Below are 17,631 nucleotides of genomic sequence, written 5' to 3' on the forward strand. Positions count from 1 at the left end.
ATATTGCCGTATATTACTGCCACCTTATATTGGGACTGAATATATCACTGGAAACAATACAGTTTCTCTTGCCCACAATTTATAATTTATTTTATAGTTATAGAAAAAGAAAATTTGGAAAATTCCCTTTTAAGGGGATTAAATGCATGAAAAAATTATGAAGTGTTATTTTGCCAAAATAATTTCTGGCTAATAGCACAATACATATTCTTTTTTCTAGTCTGAATCTTCCTTTTCCTTCCCTGTCACTGCTTTTATGGCCTTCATCTCTTACTCTCTATTTCCCTTTAGAACTCCAGGCTATTAACCTGTAATTTTGTACCCTTGCTGGGTGTCACCCAGCATTGATGTAGAATGTGGAGCAGTTTAGCTGTTCATTCAGACCTGTGTGAGGAAAAGACTGGCCAGCTGGCATTCACATCACCACACTTCAACCAGCTCTGTAGCTGCATCTCCTTTATTAAGACCCTTTCCTTCTGCCAGATTTTATTTGTCAAATGATGGATTTACTTGCATTACTCTAGTGTGAGAAAGACAAAAGGAAGGGTAAAAATAGGCTTAAATCCCATGCAAAGAAGTCATGAGACAAGTCATGTGCCCAATACATTAGTCAGTCCCACAGTGTGTGGATTGAGCCTTCTGAGTTAGATTCAGAAGTGATTTCGGCACTTCATAAATTGCATTATGTGCTATTTAAATATAGAAAAACAAGCCTAGAGGAGTTGTTCCATATATGTCCATGCCTTACAGTAATTGCATTATTTAACAAATAATTGCATATATAACAACAAAGGAAAATAAGAAATCCACTTGTAATGACGAAGTGACAGGCCAAAGAAGATTTAGAACTTTGAGAGGAACTGTTATGCTAAGCTAGAAAGTCAGGCCAAAGAGCTGCAAGCAGCCCTGGCACCTGACTCTGTTGTGTATAAGCAGAGCCTGGAAGCAGCAGGTTCAGAAAACCCTGTCCCCATGCCCTGCCTGTCCTTCTGGGCAATGAAGAGCTCAAAGAGGATCCAAAAATGCTGAGCTCTGACATCTCTTATGGGCATTAGGGGCAGCTGGGTGGAGTGTCCTGGAAGCTGGTACTGCCAAGTCCTCTAATGATTAATTTTGTTGTTTCCAAGCTGCTCCCAGATGGTAGCACTCATTTCTGGCCACTGGTACCCTGGGTCCCTGCTCACCCTTCTTCTCGTTGCTATCTGGCCTAGGGAGACAAGCCTTCCCACCTGGTGATCGGCCTGGTTCAACCACAGTCCCTCTTAGCTGCTACTGATTTTTCTTTGGCCATTTCTGACAATTTCTGGAGTGAGTTTTCCAGTAAGTAAACCCTGCACCTGTGTCCTTCTCAGACTCATTCTCTGTGTCACCACCAGTGAGTTGCAGACTCATTTACTTTTTCTCTTCTGTAAATGAAGAGTTCACAGCCACATCCTAGATCCTGTATGTTTCTCACACTTACATACTAAAAGCACAGCTGCTTGAAGTCAAAACATCTCCAGGAGGAATGGTGCCACTTGTAAGACCTGGGTTCTTGATTTATTCTGCTTATAAACAGGAGAATCCTATGTCTTGCTTGCAGGGCTGCTGTCCCAGTGTTGTGAGAAAGCCCTGCAGAGCCTGTGGTTGACTTCTGCTGCCACATCATGCTTATATGACCTGACCTGCACCTTCTCACTTCAAAGGGTGACATTCAGTGCCCAGAAACCCCATTGCTCTGGGATCCAGTCAGCTCACAATAACTGAGAATAAGCTATGGTTTTGGTTGTGGACCTTCCCCCTTCCTCCCCCAAATGTATCAAAGAATCATGCCAGGCTGCTGCTAAGCATTCTTGTGTCCTTCAAGTTCATATTCCAGTTTGTACAATTTCATGATAAAGTCAGACTGTGGCAGTTACAGTGTTAAATGAGATGAAGATAGGAATGTATTCACCTTTTTAGTCTGGAACAATTCAGACTTCCCTACAGACAAATTCCCAGTATGTTCAGTAATAAAGTTTGGCTTGTAAACATGTCAGCACTTAATGGGGCCTTGAATCAGGTACTCGCTCATTCCACCAACTGCTGTTGGTGCCAAAAGTGCTGCAGTGGTTATTATTTTACATCTCTTTTACCGATGACTTTGTGATTTTTCCTAAGGTGCCAAAACCAAAACTGTAAGAAAAGAGGCTTTCTGATAAAGGCTGAGCAGAATTCATGCACTTACAAATATTCCCATTTCCCCAAGAATAGGATAATTTTAGTGGTTTTATTCCCTTAAATTCTACATAGACCTCTCAAATAGTCCAGTCATTAGAGACCGTGGAAGGATTATATGTGGATAAAGAACAAAATACCACAAAACCCAGTGGAAAGCTTGACCCTGAAGTGGATGACCATTGTCAGCTTTGATTTTATTGCCAAAGTTGGTAAATATTTTTCTAGCGTAGGCCAAACAACTGTGGCTATTTTGGCCACAGTTGCTTGCTTGTTTGTAGCATCAGCTAACATTCTTCTCTAATTTCAGTCAGATTATTCTGATGAGGGTTGGGTCTGCAGATCTTTTCTTAGATCTTTCCTTTTAAGGAGCAGGGTGGTTTTAAATGACCCAGTCATGAGCTCTTAATGTTGCAGATCCTTTCTCTGGAGAACATCCTCCATTCTCTGACTAGAAACCAAGGATGGATTGGTTACTGCAACAGGAGACAGGAGACCACAGTGCGGTGTTTTGCCAGAGACATCTGTGGGATTTGAGACAAGTCACTGCTTCTGTGGTCTGTGATGTTTTATACATGGGGATTTGAAAAAGAGTGGTAGGATTATTATTTATATACATTAGAACAGAATCTCAGATCCAAGCTGTGGACCCTCATTGTGCTTATTACTGATGGGAGAAATGGGTCTTAATGTCTTCATAAATAACACGATGTGAAAGAACCAATTAGGTTCCGGAAGAGTGGCTGTGGGGATTTCAGGGTGTTAAGGTCTTAGAAATGGGTCATAATGTCTTCATGAACATCAAGCTGCATTTTTTGCAGAATCCAGATAATTTGAGGTTCTTAACTTTAGGGCAATGTGTAGTAGGTAGTTTGGGAAGTCTGTACCTTCGTAATACCTCAGCTAATAGGGGAAGAGAGAGGGCAATGTGTGGCCAGGAGTTTCGAATAAAAGGAGGCTGTGTCCTCCAAAAACTTGAGAGACCCCATGGGGGTATGGCCTAGTGGACTCTGCCTTTTACTTCAATAAAGTTGCAAGGTTCCTCTGTCTCTTTTGTCAACACTGGCTTTTCACAGTGTGATTTTCTACACATCACCAAGTATAATTTAATTATGACCCATGAGATGGCCGCTGGTTACCATCAAGGGGGACAGTTTGTCAGCAATCATCAGTGCAAAAGGCAGGAATAACATGAATCTCGACTTCGTTGCAGATACCCATCTTAGAGTTTAGGAAAAGGCTACTGAGTTTACACTTTAGAAATGTGTATTTAGTGTAAGAAATCTGAAGTGTGTTCAGCTCAATCTGTTTGCTTTTGGATGTTGAAAACATTTGATTGTGGAGTGAAGCAAATATTGAAATTCTGGACTTCAACCAGGATATCACTTTTCATATGTAACTGTCTGTTTTCAGCATGTTGATGGACCTCAACTTGCAAACGCCAGAGTACTCACAGGCGATTTTGTGTGATTTTTTGGTTGATTTTTTGAATGATTTTGCAAACCTCTGATGACCTCTCAGCAGCACGGAGTGAGGGCACGCTCTTGCTCCTGCTCCACTGTCTCCCCCACCCCATCGCCACTGCCGCATAGAGGTTATGCTTTGCAAAACCTTGGCTACTATCAGCGGTGTTCAAAAAGCCTGTGCAACATTCTGGAGAAAATGGTGGCTTCCCAGGGGGCAAAAAAAAAAAAAAAAAAAAAAAAAAAAAGAAATTGTCCTGTTTGTATTTCTGGAGAACAGGGGGTGAAAACCTTTTGTTTGAAACTAAAATTAATTTTCAGGGTGGCAGGGCCTTAAACCGTCACTGAGCCCAGGGTCACAGCACGTCTGCAGGGCCGCTCCGCACTCCCGGCCGCGCTCCTGCCCCACACTGGGGCAGGCAGGGCCCCACCCCGGCCGGGGCCGTCCCACCGCGGGCCGCGGCCTCTGGGAGCGGCGCTCGGGGAGGGCCAGGTCCGAGCCGGCTGCGAGCCCCTGGGGCCCGACGCGGTGAGTGTCTGGGCACGCCGGGCTCCGGCGAGCCCGCGCAGTGAGGCCGTAGCTGAGGCGGGGCCGGCGCGGTGGCGGGGCCGGGCTGGGGGCGGTGGAGGCCGGGCCGGGCGGCATGATCGGCACCGTGCTCTGCTATGTGCTGCTGCCGGCGGCGCGGCTCCTCCAGGCCCTCCGAGGTAACCCGGCCCCGGGCGCGCGGCGGCGCGGGCAGGGGGAGCTGGCGGGGGTGGTCCGGAGGGGCGGGGATGTCCCTCGCTGTCCCCCGCCCCGGCCTGAGGGGGGTGCGGCCCGGCGGCCGGGGTCTGCCCGGCTGTCCCGGGGCTCCCCGAGGCCCTGGCCCTGAGCAGGTGCGGCCTGAGGGTGCTGTGCCGGGCCGGGGCTGCTGGCCCCGGGCCGCGCGGGGAGTTGCGTGTTTGGAGGGAGCGGCTGCCGGCTGCTGTGCTGCAGAGGCAGACTGCGCTTTGCGCAAGGGCTCTAGCTCCTGCCCCCAACCTGTTCTCCAGGCTCGGGGAGTTCCGTGCAGATGGGCTGCTCAGAGATCTGTGATCTCCCAAGGACCTGCGGGTGACTTCGTGGATGGACTTATGTTTTATGTGCATTGCTTTTTCACTTAGTTTCCCTAAATCCTGCTGCTGCTTCACAGTCCCTGCTTACTGAGCTCATGTAAAGCCACCCTCCAACCTGAACCTGTCTCTGGGCCTGTAGCAACTACTGGACTAGCACGCTGTCTTCTTCCATAGTGAACAGCGAGCTTGCTGCTCTCAAATTCAGCTCCTATTGTGTGTTATCAGGCTCTTGCAGGCACTCATCGGGCCTGGCCAGTGGCATGTGCAAACATTACCTTGGTGTGCTGGGGTCTCTGACATTAATGAACTTAATTACAAACTGGCAGAGAGGAGTGTGGTTCCTAAATCTCCTTTTTCTGACAGGTACAGAAAACTTTGACACAAAAGGTATAGTGAAACTATACATGGATGTTGCTGACTCCTGTATGTTACTGCTATGGCTGACTGACAGGCATGCAGAGAAAAAAAGTGATTGGTAAACAATGGAAATTTCTAGTTAACAGTAGGAATGAGTGTCTGTGCAGACTTCATAGCAAAATGTAAACACCATCTCTTGTATAGATGCAAGTGAAAGGAGATGTCTTTTTCTACTTTGCCACACAAATATTAGTATATTCAATGTTGCATTAAAAGCAGTTTAAAGTGGTTTTATTTTTTTGCCACATCCGTCATTAGGTAATCTGTAATTCTTACCAGGACTTCTTCTGTGCATATACTCTTTCTAAGGAGGCATATGTTAGTCCCTCTGTGTCTTCATTTTTCATCTCTTTAGTAACAGAATGGTTTCTCTTCTACAACACATTCTTGTGATATATTTTATTTTAGCTGACCTCTATTTCTTAGTCCCTGGACAGAAACTTGCTCCAAGTGATGATCTAGAAGACCTTGGCTTCTTAGTCCATGCACCTGATTGGCTAACCTTTAGAGACTGTGCCTTTACATACGTTGCTGAGAGCTGATAGCTTCCACAAGGGCTTTCAGCTTGGCGCTGTGGTGCTGCATGAGTTAGAATTGCATTCCCTAGATTTGATAAATCCATTGCTATTGTGTCAGTTTCAGTGACTTGGACTAGTGTAACTGGACTTGAACTGTGGCTTAGCATTCTGGAGGATGCAGGGGAAGTTATTTAGACTGTAACTGTTTTTTCTCACAGAAGTATTTTGTTTGGGTTGCTATACCGGATGGTTGTATTGCACAGAGTTACAGCACATGCATTGGAAGAAGAAAAGAATGAGTAAGAAAGCATTTCTGGCTCTCTTATTTTGATTTTGTTTTTAAATGACAGATGCTTTCTCTACCTGTCAAAAGAATGTGCTTCTGGCAAAGAGCCCGTCCACCCAGATAGAAGGTATCTTTGCTGCAACCACAGGAAGATCGGTTCCAGAAGAGCAAGAAGCCCTTCTCCAGCAGTGGCTGGAGGAAGAAGTAGGGAATTTGCCAGCCAGTGAGAGTGTTCCAGCAGCAAGGAAAGTATCAGTTACACTCACTAGTGCCTGGTTAGAAGGTTCAGAGCTATTGATGACCAGCCTCAGTGACCTGAATACGTCTCCAGAAGTCACCCAATGTGCTGATCAGCAGCTCTTGGAGCTAAACACCTTGGCTTCTTCAGAACTGCAAGATCATGCAGTGGCTGAACTGACAAGATTACCAGCAGAGGAAACAGTGACTGCAGCAGGCAGTGCCCCTTGGACAGCTGTGGTGCCACAGACAGATCACCAGACAGCTGGCTGTGCTGGTATCAATGTGGAAGTGCTGAATGATGACCCAGCTGTGCTGGCCTGGAGTTTAGCATGTGATGCGGAGACAGTGCCACCAGCGCTCCCAGCCCAGCCCATTCAGGATGCAGTGCCATTTTATCCTGTTCCAACAGAGGTGCCCTACCATGGTCAGTGATGACTCTGAATCTAATGTTTTGTTTGGGATTGGCATTTGTAGCGAATGTGGTCAGGCTATTGTCTGGGCTTGCTGTTAGTAAGACATTGATTGTCCCTGCGGAATTGACAGGGTCTGCTAGTGAAAACTGTAAAGTGAGATTTTGCTGAGGAGGGGCTGGTCACAGCTAGTGGTTTCTGTGCTGTTAGGCTGTGGTCTGAATATCAATACATGTTCCTTGCTGTTTTCAAATGTTGGCTTTGTACTCTAAAAAGCACCGAAAAGTGGGTCTGGTGTTTCAGTATGCTTACTCTGGTCATGTGTTATTCCTACAGACAGCTATCCAAAGATATCCAGAGACAGCATCTGAAAACCAGAGTGGATGAGGGTTTGCTCAGAGGCCTGAGTGTCCTAGCTTAGGGAACGAGAATTTTCTGGGTCCCAGGGGAACCAAAGTATCAACAGGGTACCCAGTGTGGCTGTAACTTTGCTTTTTGTCTCTTGCATATAGAGATTTTATGGAGAGACTGGGAGGATCTTTCTGTCCAGCCCTGTGTCTTAGAGCAGGTCTCAGAAAACACTTCTCTCTTTGAATTTCGAGTCATGTCTTACAACATCCTTGCCCAGGACCTGGTGGAGCAGGGCATTGATCTCTATGTACACTGTCATCCAGACATCCTGAGCTGGAACTACCGCCTTCCAAACCTTTTGCAGGAGATCCAGCATTGGGATCCTGATGTAAGTATGACTGAGCCCTCCCTATATCAGTGTTACCAGAATTTGAATTCCTTGTTTGATCTAACAGTATTAAGAAAAGAAAAAGATGGGGTCAAGTCCTAGGAAGATACTGCCTGTTTGGTAACTGGACACTGATTGCTCTGAGAGTGAGGACTTTCACAGTCTGTGTTTTTGGTGTCTGTCTTGCTTTGATTGTAGAAACTAGTCATACTTTGATAGCAGGGCTTAATTTCTATAAACAGCAGAAGTAGAGGAAGAAGGACCAGTTTTCTAAGGCATCACTGGAGTGGAAGCCTACATAGAAGAGGTCTCCATGAATTTCTCTATTCTTTGAGTCCTCTTTGTGGGATGAAGGATGTTTTATTTCATCACTGGAAAACTGAATGATACACTAATGTGACCCAGAAAGTTAGTGCTTTTCATGTGATAAGTAGAGGGCAGAGTTGCAGTGATGACATTTCTGTTTGGAGGGTTGGTATGTAAGTGTGCTTTTCCACTTTCTTCCTTCCCCAAAACAAGGTAACTAGCAAATTCTTGTGGAGCAAACGAGGTCTCTGCCTTCCTTCCAGGTTCTGTGTCTCCAGGAGGTTCAAGAGAACCATTACTGGGAGCAACTGGAACCAACATTCAAGGAGATGGGTATGTCCTGGTTTTGTGGGTCTGGATATCCAGCTCATGGGACTGGCCAAGCAGTGCTTCCTGCTTAACATCTTCAAAGTACTCAGTTTCAAGAGATCTCTTCCTGTTTGCCAGGTGGCTGCTGGCCCTTCTGAACTGTCTGCCTAGACCATTATGCTTTCTTTTGCAACTGATGTCTCTGAGTTGAAAGATCAGAGTAACAAAGCAGAGGGCCCTAGAAGCACAAGGAGAGAGAAAATACCCCCAATGACTAATAATAAAGGGTGATTATCGGAACAGAATTTGGTATATTGCTGTATCCAAATGTAGGAAGGTTTTCTAGACTTGCTGAACTGGATAAACCTTTTAATAGGTGGTGGTTTCTTTCCAGGCTTTGCTTGCTTCTATAAACGGAGAACTGGGACGAAGACAGATGGATGTGCAGTGTGCTATAAGCACAGCAGGTTCCAGCTGATCAGCCTCAGCCCTGTAGAATACTTCCGGCCTGGCCTGGACATCCTCAACCGGGATAATGTGGGCTTGGTGCTGCTGCTGCAGCCTGTGCTCCCAGAGGACCTAGGTCTGAAGGCAGTCAGTCCTTTGTGTGTGGCCAACACCCACGTGTTGTTCAATCCCCGTCGAGGAGATATCAAACTGGCCCAGGTGGCCTTGCTGCTAGCAGAGATTGACAAAATTGCAAGAACTACTGAAGGCAGCTACTATCCTGTCATCTTGTGTGGAGACCTAAACTCCGTACCTGATTCTCCACTCTACAAATTCATCCGAAATGGTGAACTTTCCTACCATGGGATGCCAGCCTGGAAGGTAGTTTCCAGCCAGAGCTGGGATTGGATGGCTCTTTATTGTATGTTGCTAGAGAAATGCATGGCAGCATTCTTTATCTTGTAAGGAAATAGTTTTAGTTAGTTGAATTAAGTTATTCAGCAATCTTCCCCAATGTCTCCAGCACTGCAGGAGAAAGAAGCAGACAAGTGTGGTGTTTCCACCACTGCTTTTTGGTTTCTCTTGAGGCAGACTTGTGATAATAGACCACTTAATTGAAAGTCTTTTTTTCCTTTCCTGTGGAGTTTTTATGCCTGGGTGACTGGAAGTGGAGGGAAATGCAGCTCCACCAAGACTTACTGAAATTTTATGTGGATGTTTGTTCCAAAAGAAGTTTGAAGTGGGTACTTATGCTAGAGTCTCTTGTGATAATGTCTTACTGCGTGTCTGTGATCAAATATATGGTTGGTGTTCAAGCTAAATCATCACTTCAATAAGATGCCTGTAAAGTATCTTGTCAGGTGATTTTTAGCTAATTGTATCTGTCCCCTGCAGCTGAAGGTTTATTATACCTGCACCATATTCTGAATAGCTTAGTTCGAGCCTTTCTTGGAGAGCATTCTCCCATCTTGCTCTTGGCAAGTGTATATATGTACATTGTCTATGGCTTCCACATCTGCTCTGTGTCACTGATGGTTGCTCTCCTTGTCTGGCCTTCTTGCAGGTGTCTGGTCAGGAAGACTTTTCCCAACAATTGTATCCACGGAAACTGCTGGCCCCACTGTGGCCGAGCTCACTGGGTGTAACAGACAAGTGCCAGTATGTCACTCTGTGCCAGCCAAAGAAACTTGGTGAGCTCCATTATGCACTGACAGCTGGAGTTTGCTGAGGATGGACAGTTTATGGGCCTTGCTATCTCTCTGGTAGCTTGGGCATTGCTGCATGAGACACTTGACGAAGATAGTCTCTTTCTGCTTCATATGTGAATTAAATACACTTTTTTCCAGAACCTATTGCTGTGACCTCATTTCTTGCATTTTCTTTCTCTAGTTAGGAGCTGAATGTTCCTCTACCAGTAAAAATTACTCCATGCATCTCTTTCATATTCCCAGACTGTTTCTGTGCAGTTGTACACTATGTTCAACAGGCGCAGCTTTCATCTATAGGTGTTTGGGGTGTGGTTTTAGATGGTATTTGCAAACCACTGTAAAGAAATAATTCCTAAGACCCAGTTACAATCGTATCTGTTCTCTGCATCAGTAGAGAGGATTAATAAAATGGAGCCTGCACAAAATAGATTTTGCTAAAATCTTGAATGTAGAACTTGTATTCAGCCCAATCTCCAGAAATATTTTTTCTCAGCAGACATTTCCTGGAGTTGCACACTAACTGATCTGCTTGAAAGTCTCTTGAATTTTTGGTATCACAGAGAGGACATTCTTACTTTGTGCTGACCATGACTGTAGCATTTGAAGGATAGCAATGGCTCTGCTCTGTTCTTCTACTTTTATACAGCTATTCTGTTCTACATGTAGGTTATTAGGTGATTTCTATTCTTGTGCTTGGGCACAAAAGCCTCTCACAAACAAAGGAGGTCTAAGAGGCCCAAAGGTCTAAAATATATGTAGGTGTTCCCTGGAGATGTGACTTTGCTGCAGTCACTTTCTTCTTTTAACTTGCAATTTTCTCTGCAGGGAGGCGTGAATACAGCCGTGACTTCCTGCTGCAGTTCCGCTTTTGCGATGTTGCCTGTGAACGACCACCTCAGCTGGTCCTCTTGGAAGGTGTGACAGATGCTAAACCAGGTATTAACAGGAGACTTTCCAACTTGTCACTCCCCTCGCTCAATGTAGCCTCTCCTCTGGGGACAGACTGAGGGAGTTTGGACTGGAGAAGAGAAGGCTTCACTGAGGCCTCATTGTGGCCTTCCAGTACTTAAAGGGGGCTTTTAAATAAAGAGGGAGAGTGACTATTTACACAAGCATATAGTGATGGGACAAAGGGAAATGGTTTTAAACTTCCTAAAATTCTTTACATAGAGGGTAGAAAGGCATTGGGCCAGGTTCCCAGAGAAGTTGTGGATGCCACATCCCTGGAAAATTTTCAAGGCCAGGTTGTATGTGGCCCTGGGGAACCTGATATGGTGGGTGACATCTTTGCCCATGGGATGAGGGGATGGAGCTAGATGATCTTTAAGGTCCCTTCAACCCAGGCTGTTCTATAACTATGATTCTGTGATTTCAAGGAAAACATGAGATAGAGGTAATGCTACAGCTTGTGTTTCCTTTGGATATTTTCCTTTAAGATGTTCGTGACTGGAAGCTATGTGCTCTTCTTGGGCAAAAAGATTCATTTGGTTTCAGGAGAAGCTTCTCAGACTTGGGATGAGCAGCCTGTTCTGGCATCTGTGTAGGTCTGGCTGGAATCTCTTTGCTCCTTTGCAGACCGCCCTGCACACTGGCCCAAGCCTGCTGCCATGGTGAAAGATCCTGATCCCCAGCCATTCATCCCAAGGTAACTTGGTGTACCTTCAATAGCCCCAGTCTTCAAACTCAGCCTTGTTTTTCTGAGCATTGAAAATCTGGCTGATATAAAGACTGAAGTAAATGAGAGAGTGAAAGAGAGTAAGGAGGGCTGTCTGGGAGAGCTAGATCCACCCAGGATTTTCTCAGCAGCTGGGTGCTCTCTGTTAGCATTGTGTTGGTGAGATTGAGAATGAAGGGCATAGGCATATACAGGACTGGGTACTGAAGACAACGGAAGTTCACAATCTGTCTTCCTTTGGTGTAAGTGGAGTGAATAGTTCTGAAAGATTTTATGTGCTCACAAAGTAGGAGTAGTTTAGACAGTTGCATCAGCAAGGGAACATTCAGCTGTGACTGCAGTACTGAAAAGACATCATTCTCTTTCCTTCCTTGCTAAACAGTGACTGTTTGTGTGCAGGTGTTCAGGTGTTATCCAGCACAGCCTCAACCTGACCTCTGTCTACAGCCACTTCTTGCCACACAGGGGACGTCCAGAGGTCACAACAATGCCCATGGGGCTTGGAGCCACTGTAGATTACATTTTCTACTCAGCAGAGCCTGTGGAGAGCAAGGCGGGTGAGTACAGCAGTGCAGGGCTTATCCCTGTGACATTGGAAAAGAGCTCTGAGACAGGCCAGATGGGCAAGGCATTTCATTAAGCTGATGGATCTACAGGATGTGTCTTTGAAATAATACACAAGGTGGAAGTAACATTCACTCATGTACCGTGAGAAGACACCGTTTCTTTGCTGTGAAAAAAATGAGGCTACTTAGGTTCATGTAGACTTTTGAGGAAGCTAGAACAGAAGAGATTATTTTCTACTGTATAAATATCTTACTTGTGCTCCTGGTAACAGGCAGTGCTGGGTCCTGAGTGCAAGGCTTGAACTTCTTGTCTCTCTGAGACCACATGCTGTTCTTGGAAGGAGGTGACTCTGGTTCCCTTACAGTGGCACCTTCTCTCTGCTGCTGGAAGCAGGAGTTCTGTTGATGACAGACTCCATGTAAATGCACCCAGGAACTCTCTTGAAGTTGACTTGAGTAATGTCAGAATCAAGTTTGGGGAACATTCCTGGGGATTAGGAATGAAGAGATTAGTTCCTTCTTGGGGGAGAATCTGAAGCTAGGCCACAGTCCATGAGAGGAACTTCTTGTGTAATCAACTACCTGGTGAATTTAGTGTATTCTTGCTTCCTATGCCTGCAAGAATATGAAACCATGAACAGCAGTATTGTAGGATGCTCACTGCTTTCACATCTAGGCTCAAAGGTGCGTGTAGTACTTGTGCAGCCTGTCTCCATTTATCAGGGAAAGAACAGGAAAGGATTGGCAAGCATCCCTCTGTGAGTATGTAGAGTTAATCTGCAGTGCCAGTTTCTGGCTGATGTTTCTTTCCATTTTCTTTGTCAGGTCGCAGGCTGTACAAGGATGGGGCCCTGAAGCTGCTTGGCCGTCTTTCTCTTCTCTCTGAAGATGTCCTCTTGATGGCAAATGGCTTACCAAATCCTTTTTGTTCATCTGATCATCTATGCCTGCTGGCTAGCTTTGGCTTGGAGATCTCCAGCCTCTGAGAGAGTTAGTGTTGGTTCCCTTTCCTGAAAGAAAAGCTGTTCTGAATGCAGCAGTTGAGACTCTGGATTGTACAACCTGCTTGCTAGAAAACCCTTTGCCTTGTGGTGTCCTAAAAATACTTTTCTCACCTCACACCCTCACTAAAAGCAGAGATGGGAGAGTTGGAGCGCTTTTTGCATTGATATTTTCTACATCTTTCCAAACCTGAACTGTGTTCCCAGTGGGCTGTCAGGTGTATTCAGGCATTAGCATCTCTTAAAGGGATCCTTGTTTCATTGCCTTGTTTAGTGAATGTTTTTGTGCTGCAGGAACCAACATAACTCCCATGTTTGTTTGTCCCTGTGTGAGATTTTCAAGGATCAGGAAAAAGAGGGGTAATGCTCTCTGCTTTTGGTTAGTTTAATTGCTACCAAGGAGCATGGGATGTATATGCCAGTACTCTTTCACACCAAAACAATAGTTCTTTTAATTTCTCAGTAATAGTTCAGTACTTTCAGGGATAGTTGTTGCTTTGCCTTTTAGATTGGATCTGCTAACTGCTTGGAAATGTCTTTTACTTAATGATCTGTAAGGGCTGACTTGCTGACAGAAGGATTTGTGTGGTGTAACAGTTTTTACAAGAAACTGCTTGCTGTGACTAATGGACCAGGGAATGGGATTGCCAGGAATGGAGCCAGGGGTTCTACAGAGCCGCCCACAGCAGCCCTAGAACTGCAGGGGTTCTACAGAGCCACCCACAGCAGCCCTAGAACTGCAGCAAAAGAGTAGAGGCCTTGGGGAAGGTTTCTTTCCTTTTTAGCAGTCTCAGAATGGTACCTAATTTGTCATTTTTAGCAAAATTATTTAGGATCATTCCAGTGAATATCCTGTGGAAATAATTACCCTGTAAGGCATGACAACCCCAGAAGGCTATAACTGTGGTTGTCCCAAAAGAGACATGAAATTGGAAGGCATGTGAGAGTCAGCAGGACCATTCGACAGAAGAGCTGTTCTTGTCACTTGCCTTGTTCTTTTTCTCTGTGCACTCTCTATTGTGTTCAGCCTGCCGGGGTCAATAGCCAACCTGTAGCATCCATCTGTGCCAGACTGAAAGTCATACTGCATCCTTCTTCTGGACCCAGCTATAGATAGAACCCTTAGGATCAACTCCTGTCTCTTGACATGCATTGGGAGTAAGGGGAAGGCTGGGTAACTTGGAACCAGACCGCAGTCACTTGGATCCCAGCGTACCTTTGGTGTCCTGTCGGTGTGCTTTTGTAAGCAGTGGCTTGGGCAGTACAAAAGCAGTCGAGCTGTACCTGTTCCTGGACTAGATTCCCCAGTTCAGCCTGGCTATTGATGCTCAGTTTTTCCCTAAGAGGTGAAACCAGTATCGGCAGCAACATTATCAATCTTCTGTTCACAAACAAGGCAGCAAATCCGGACCCACCTCAGATTTTTGTGGGAAGGTACAGAAGACTTGAAACATTGTTTGTTCTTCATGGTCTATATTGAGAGACTGTGATATTTTAAATGTTACTTTCTTTATTGAAAAATAAAACACTGCTAATTTAAGAAAATATCACAAATTAACTGTGGCACCTTGTATTTCTGGAAGCTGAACCTCTGAACACTTCCGGGCCAGGCTTTGCTGGCTGCAAGGTTGAAGAGGGCAAATTGACTACACAGGAAAGTAATGAGGGTTGAAGAGAGGGAAGAAGTAAGTCTGATTTAATCTCCCAAGACATCCCTAAATCCCAGAGGTGGCTTCTTTGGAGTTGAGCTTGTCTTGCCTGCTCCACTCCTCACCACCCCACCCCATCCCCACCCCCAAACAAAGATTTGCCTTCAGGAGCCTTTGCCCTCTTCCTTAAGAAAGCAATACTGATGATCTTTTACAGCTCACTTCTGTAAACTACAAAAACAAGGCGGGGGCGGGGGAGGGGGAGTTGTGTTCTGTGCCCTTATGAGTATGTAAGGACTGCATATTCCTCTCTTGCCCTGCCAGATGGCGTGGTATTTGTCTGGTGATCTGTGGATGGCTTTTGCTGCCATTTGTGAGTTTTTGTAAGTGAACAACAGTCTTGGAGGGGATGTGAATTATTTTGCCCTTAGGTGATAGTTCTGGCATGGCACTGGTATGTGGGGGGGATGGATGCAGAGGTGTGCATTTATATGACTATGTTTATCTCAATTTCTGGATGTACTCCTACTCTGATTTTTTAAGTGGCTGTATTTATAAAGGGAGGGAAGGAAAGGGTAAACTGAGAGCTTTGCTTTCTGTCTGGCTCAAAAAGAAGTTGCCAGAAGGCAGCCTGGTTGCAGATGATTCCCTCCTGCTGTTAACATTGTAATAGGAATCTTAGAAGACACTAAAGGTTTAACAACAAAACAAAAGCACCACAAAAAATTCTGACACATAGTGTTGTCACTTAGAACTTCAACTATCTGCTTCTATTGTAATTGCTGGCTGAGTCTGAGGTCAGTTGGTGAGGAGGTATTTGTCTATGACTGTGTGTGTGTGTGTGTATGGAAGCTGCCTGTAGGAGACTCAGAAGGTGTGCACCATACACCAGCAGATGAACTGGTTGCACCTGCACTGCCTGAAGCATCCTGCCATTCCTGTGATGTAACTCAGGTGGGGGACCTGTGTTCCAGTATCACAAGTGCTTTTTCTATTTTATGTAAACCAAAACCTTGACCTGTGGGCAAATTGCATGGAAGCATTTCAGGGAGGTTTTAAGGTTCCAGCTATGCTTTGCTGGAAATCTAATGTTGCATAGGTCAAACTAATGCTTTCCCTTTCCATGCATGAAATAATATGGTGTGCACTTGGAATTGTTAAGTTTTTGAACACTGGATATGGAGTCATGTGCAGAGAAGCCCCAGGACAATGCCTACAAGTCCTCTTACTGTTTTTTCTGGAGGTTATGGTGCTCCCAGGGAGAATTGCAGTTCTCAAAACCCTGGCTTACACATGCTTTGTTGGGCACTCATAAGTGAAACTATGGCAGAAATGCAGGACTATTGCTAGTGACTGGTAGAGACACAAAGGCAGAGTTGAAAACTTGATCTCTGTGTTTATCTCTTCTGTGGACTCTTATGGAGGTGGCCTGTTTCAGGAAAATAAAACGCCCTGTGTTCTAGAGCAATTTGGAGTTAATATCACATGGATCTGGAGACCTGTGAATGCCTCTTGATTGTGTGGGATTATAGGAGAGGTTTGGAGGTGGGGTGGGTAGAAAGTTCCTAACTAAAATTGCAACTAGCATATAGTTGTTGGGGGAAAATAATGTGTTTTGTGATGCTTTAAGAATAGCACCCACAGATAAAATCAGAGCCTGTGGTTATGAGCATTGTAATGGGATGCAGAACTGAGAGTCCAGATGTAGCTCTTAGAACTGTTTCTGGACCTAAATGCAGGATGAGTTGTCATTAGCACAGCTTTCCGATGAATTACAGAGGAGTCTGTAAATGGTTACGAAAGTAGAACAGCAGTATCTGCAATGCTCAGAAGGGGAAGGTGTCACAGAGGTGATTAACAGCCACATCACCTTAGTAGTGATGTAGAGTTCGGGAGACTGGCGCTTAGGGGAAGCGATGCCAGAGACCACTGGCAGTGTGCGTACATTTCCTGTTGGCAGCCTCCTAAGCTGCAGGAGCATCCAGCTTTTGACAAAGCATCTTTGCTAAAAAACAGCTTAGTTTGCACCACAGCTGCTAGGCTGTATTTAGTTATGCTATTTAGAGAGAAGTTGGACTTCCTTCATTTTCTCAGTTTAAGTTCATTGCTTCAGGAGGTTGCCCTTCATAATCATTTTTCCCAATTACATGGGATGGGAGGAGTGGTAAACAATATAATTGTTCTAGCTTCTTTCCTGTTCTTAATAAATGAAACTTGGCTGCTGCTTGAGGTCTTCTTTCTCCAAGCCTTTTTCTTATGAACTCCCTCTCCAGCAGCTGTTTTCCCATGACTGCTCTGTCCAGTTATCTTTCTGAGTTACTGATGTTTATTTTTTCTGCAGCTGTATTTCTTCAGTTAAAAGTTATGGGTGCAATTCTCTAGTGCTAAATTTTATTATAAATGCAACATTTAAATGGTGTCAAGATGTAAGATAGTGGGTTTCCTCACCCCTGAAGAATTAAGTGGGAGGAGTGGGAGCTCTGAAACAAACACTTAGATGGGAGTAACACCTGTTATATAAAACAAAAAAAACAAGTTTCAGATTTATTATTCGTGCTCTGTACACCACCTGCTTTGTGAAAGCAGAACTCGGAAGTATACTTGACCCTAGTTTTTCTTCTCTGAGGAGTCTCCAAGAGGTTGTAAGAAATTCAGCATCTCAGCAGATCAAGGTACGAGTCCTGCTCTTAACGATGTGTTGATGATGGTGTTGGCAAAGTCTGCAAAGCAAGTTGTTGCTACAGTCCAGTATCTGCTCCCATTGCCATCACCTTACTATTGAACATTTATTGGATTACTGATTAGAAATTTGCATGGGTCATCCAAATGCAGATGAGCCCTTTTGTTGCTTAGCTTAAGGGGGAGCACACCAGGCTTCCTGTTGTGCAGACTAATTGAATTGCTGGCTGTGACCTGCTTCTTACCAGATTGTAGCTTCTCATAGCACTGTCATGCTGAAATGCACGTGCTGAATTGAATATATCGCATTGTGTTTCTAAGTATGATACTGAGTTTCTGAAGAGAACTCATCTGTTACAATGATAACCAAGGTGACAGATTTAACAGCTGGCATGCCTCTGACTCCTTTTGTCAGCTGTAAACG

General features: G+C 45.0%; 1 protein-coding gene across 4 annotated transcripts in view; it reads left to right on the plus strand.

Annotated features, from left to right (window-relative positions):
• Nucleotides 1-15,996, plus strand: part of ANGEL1 (angel homolog 1) — a 76,348-nt gene extending 60,352 nt beyond the window's left edge. Inside the window, exons 1-10 of one of the 4 annotated variants that reach the window (XM_033061498.2) lie at nt 4,109-4,188; nt 6,043-6,642; nt 7,141-7,367; nt 7,937-8,006; nt 8,377-8,810; nt 9,493-9,619; nt 10,463-10,573; nt 11,213-11,282; nt 11,712-11,869; nt 12,704-15,996. In XM_033061498.2, coding sequence (XP_032917389.1) covers nt 6,276-6,642; nt 7,141-7,367; nt 7,937-8,006; nt 8,377-8,810; nt 9,493-9,619; nt 10,463-10,573; nt 11,213-11,282; nt 11,712-11,869; nt 12,704-12,864 — 1,725 coding nt within the window. In that variant the 5' untranslated portion in view covers nt 4,109-4,188; nt 6,043-6,275 and the 3' untranslated portion in view covers nt 12,865-15,996. The other 3 variants (XM_033061495.2, XM_033061494.2, XM_033061496.2) reach the window with 3 other exon arrangements.
• Nucleotides 15,997-17,631: the final 1,635 nt, after the last annotated feature.

Source organism: Catharus ustulatus, chromosome 6 (assembly GCF_009819885.2).
Source record: "Catharus ustulatus isolate bCatUst1 chromosome 6, bCatUst1.pri.v2, whole genome shotgun sequence".
In the NCBI taxonomy this organism is placed as follows: Eukaryota; Metazoa; Chordata; class Aves; order Passeriformes; family Turdidae; genus Catharus; species Catharus ustulatus.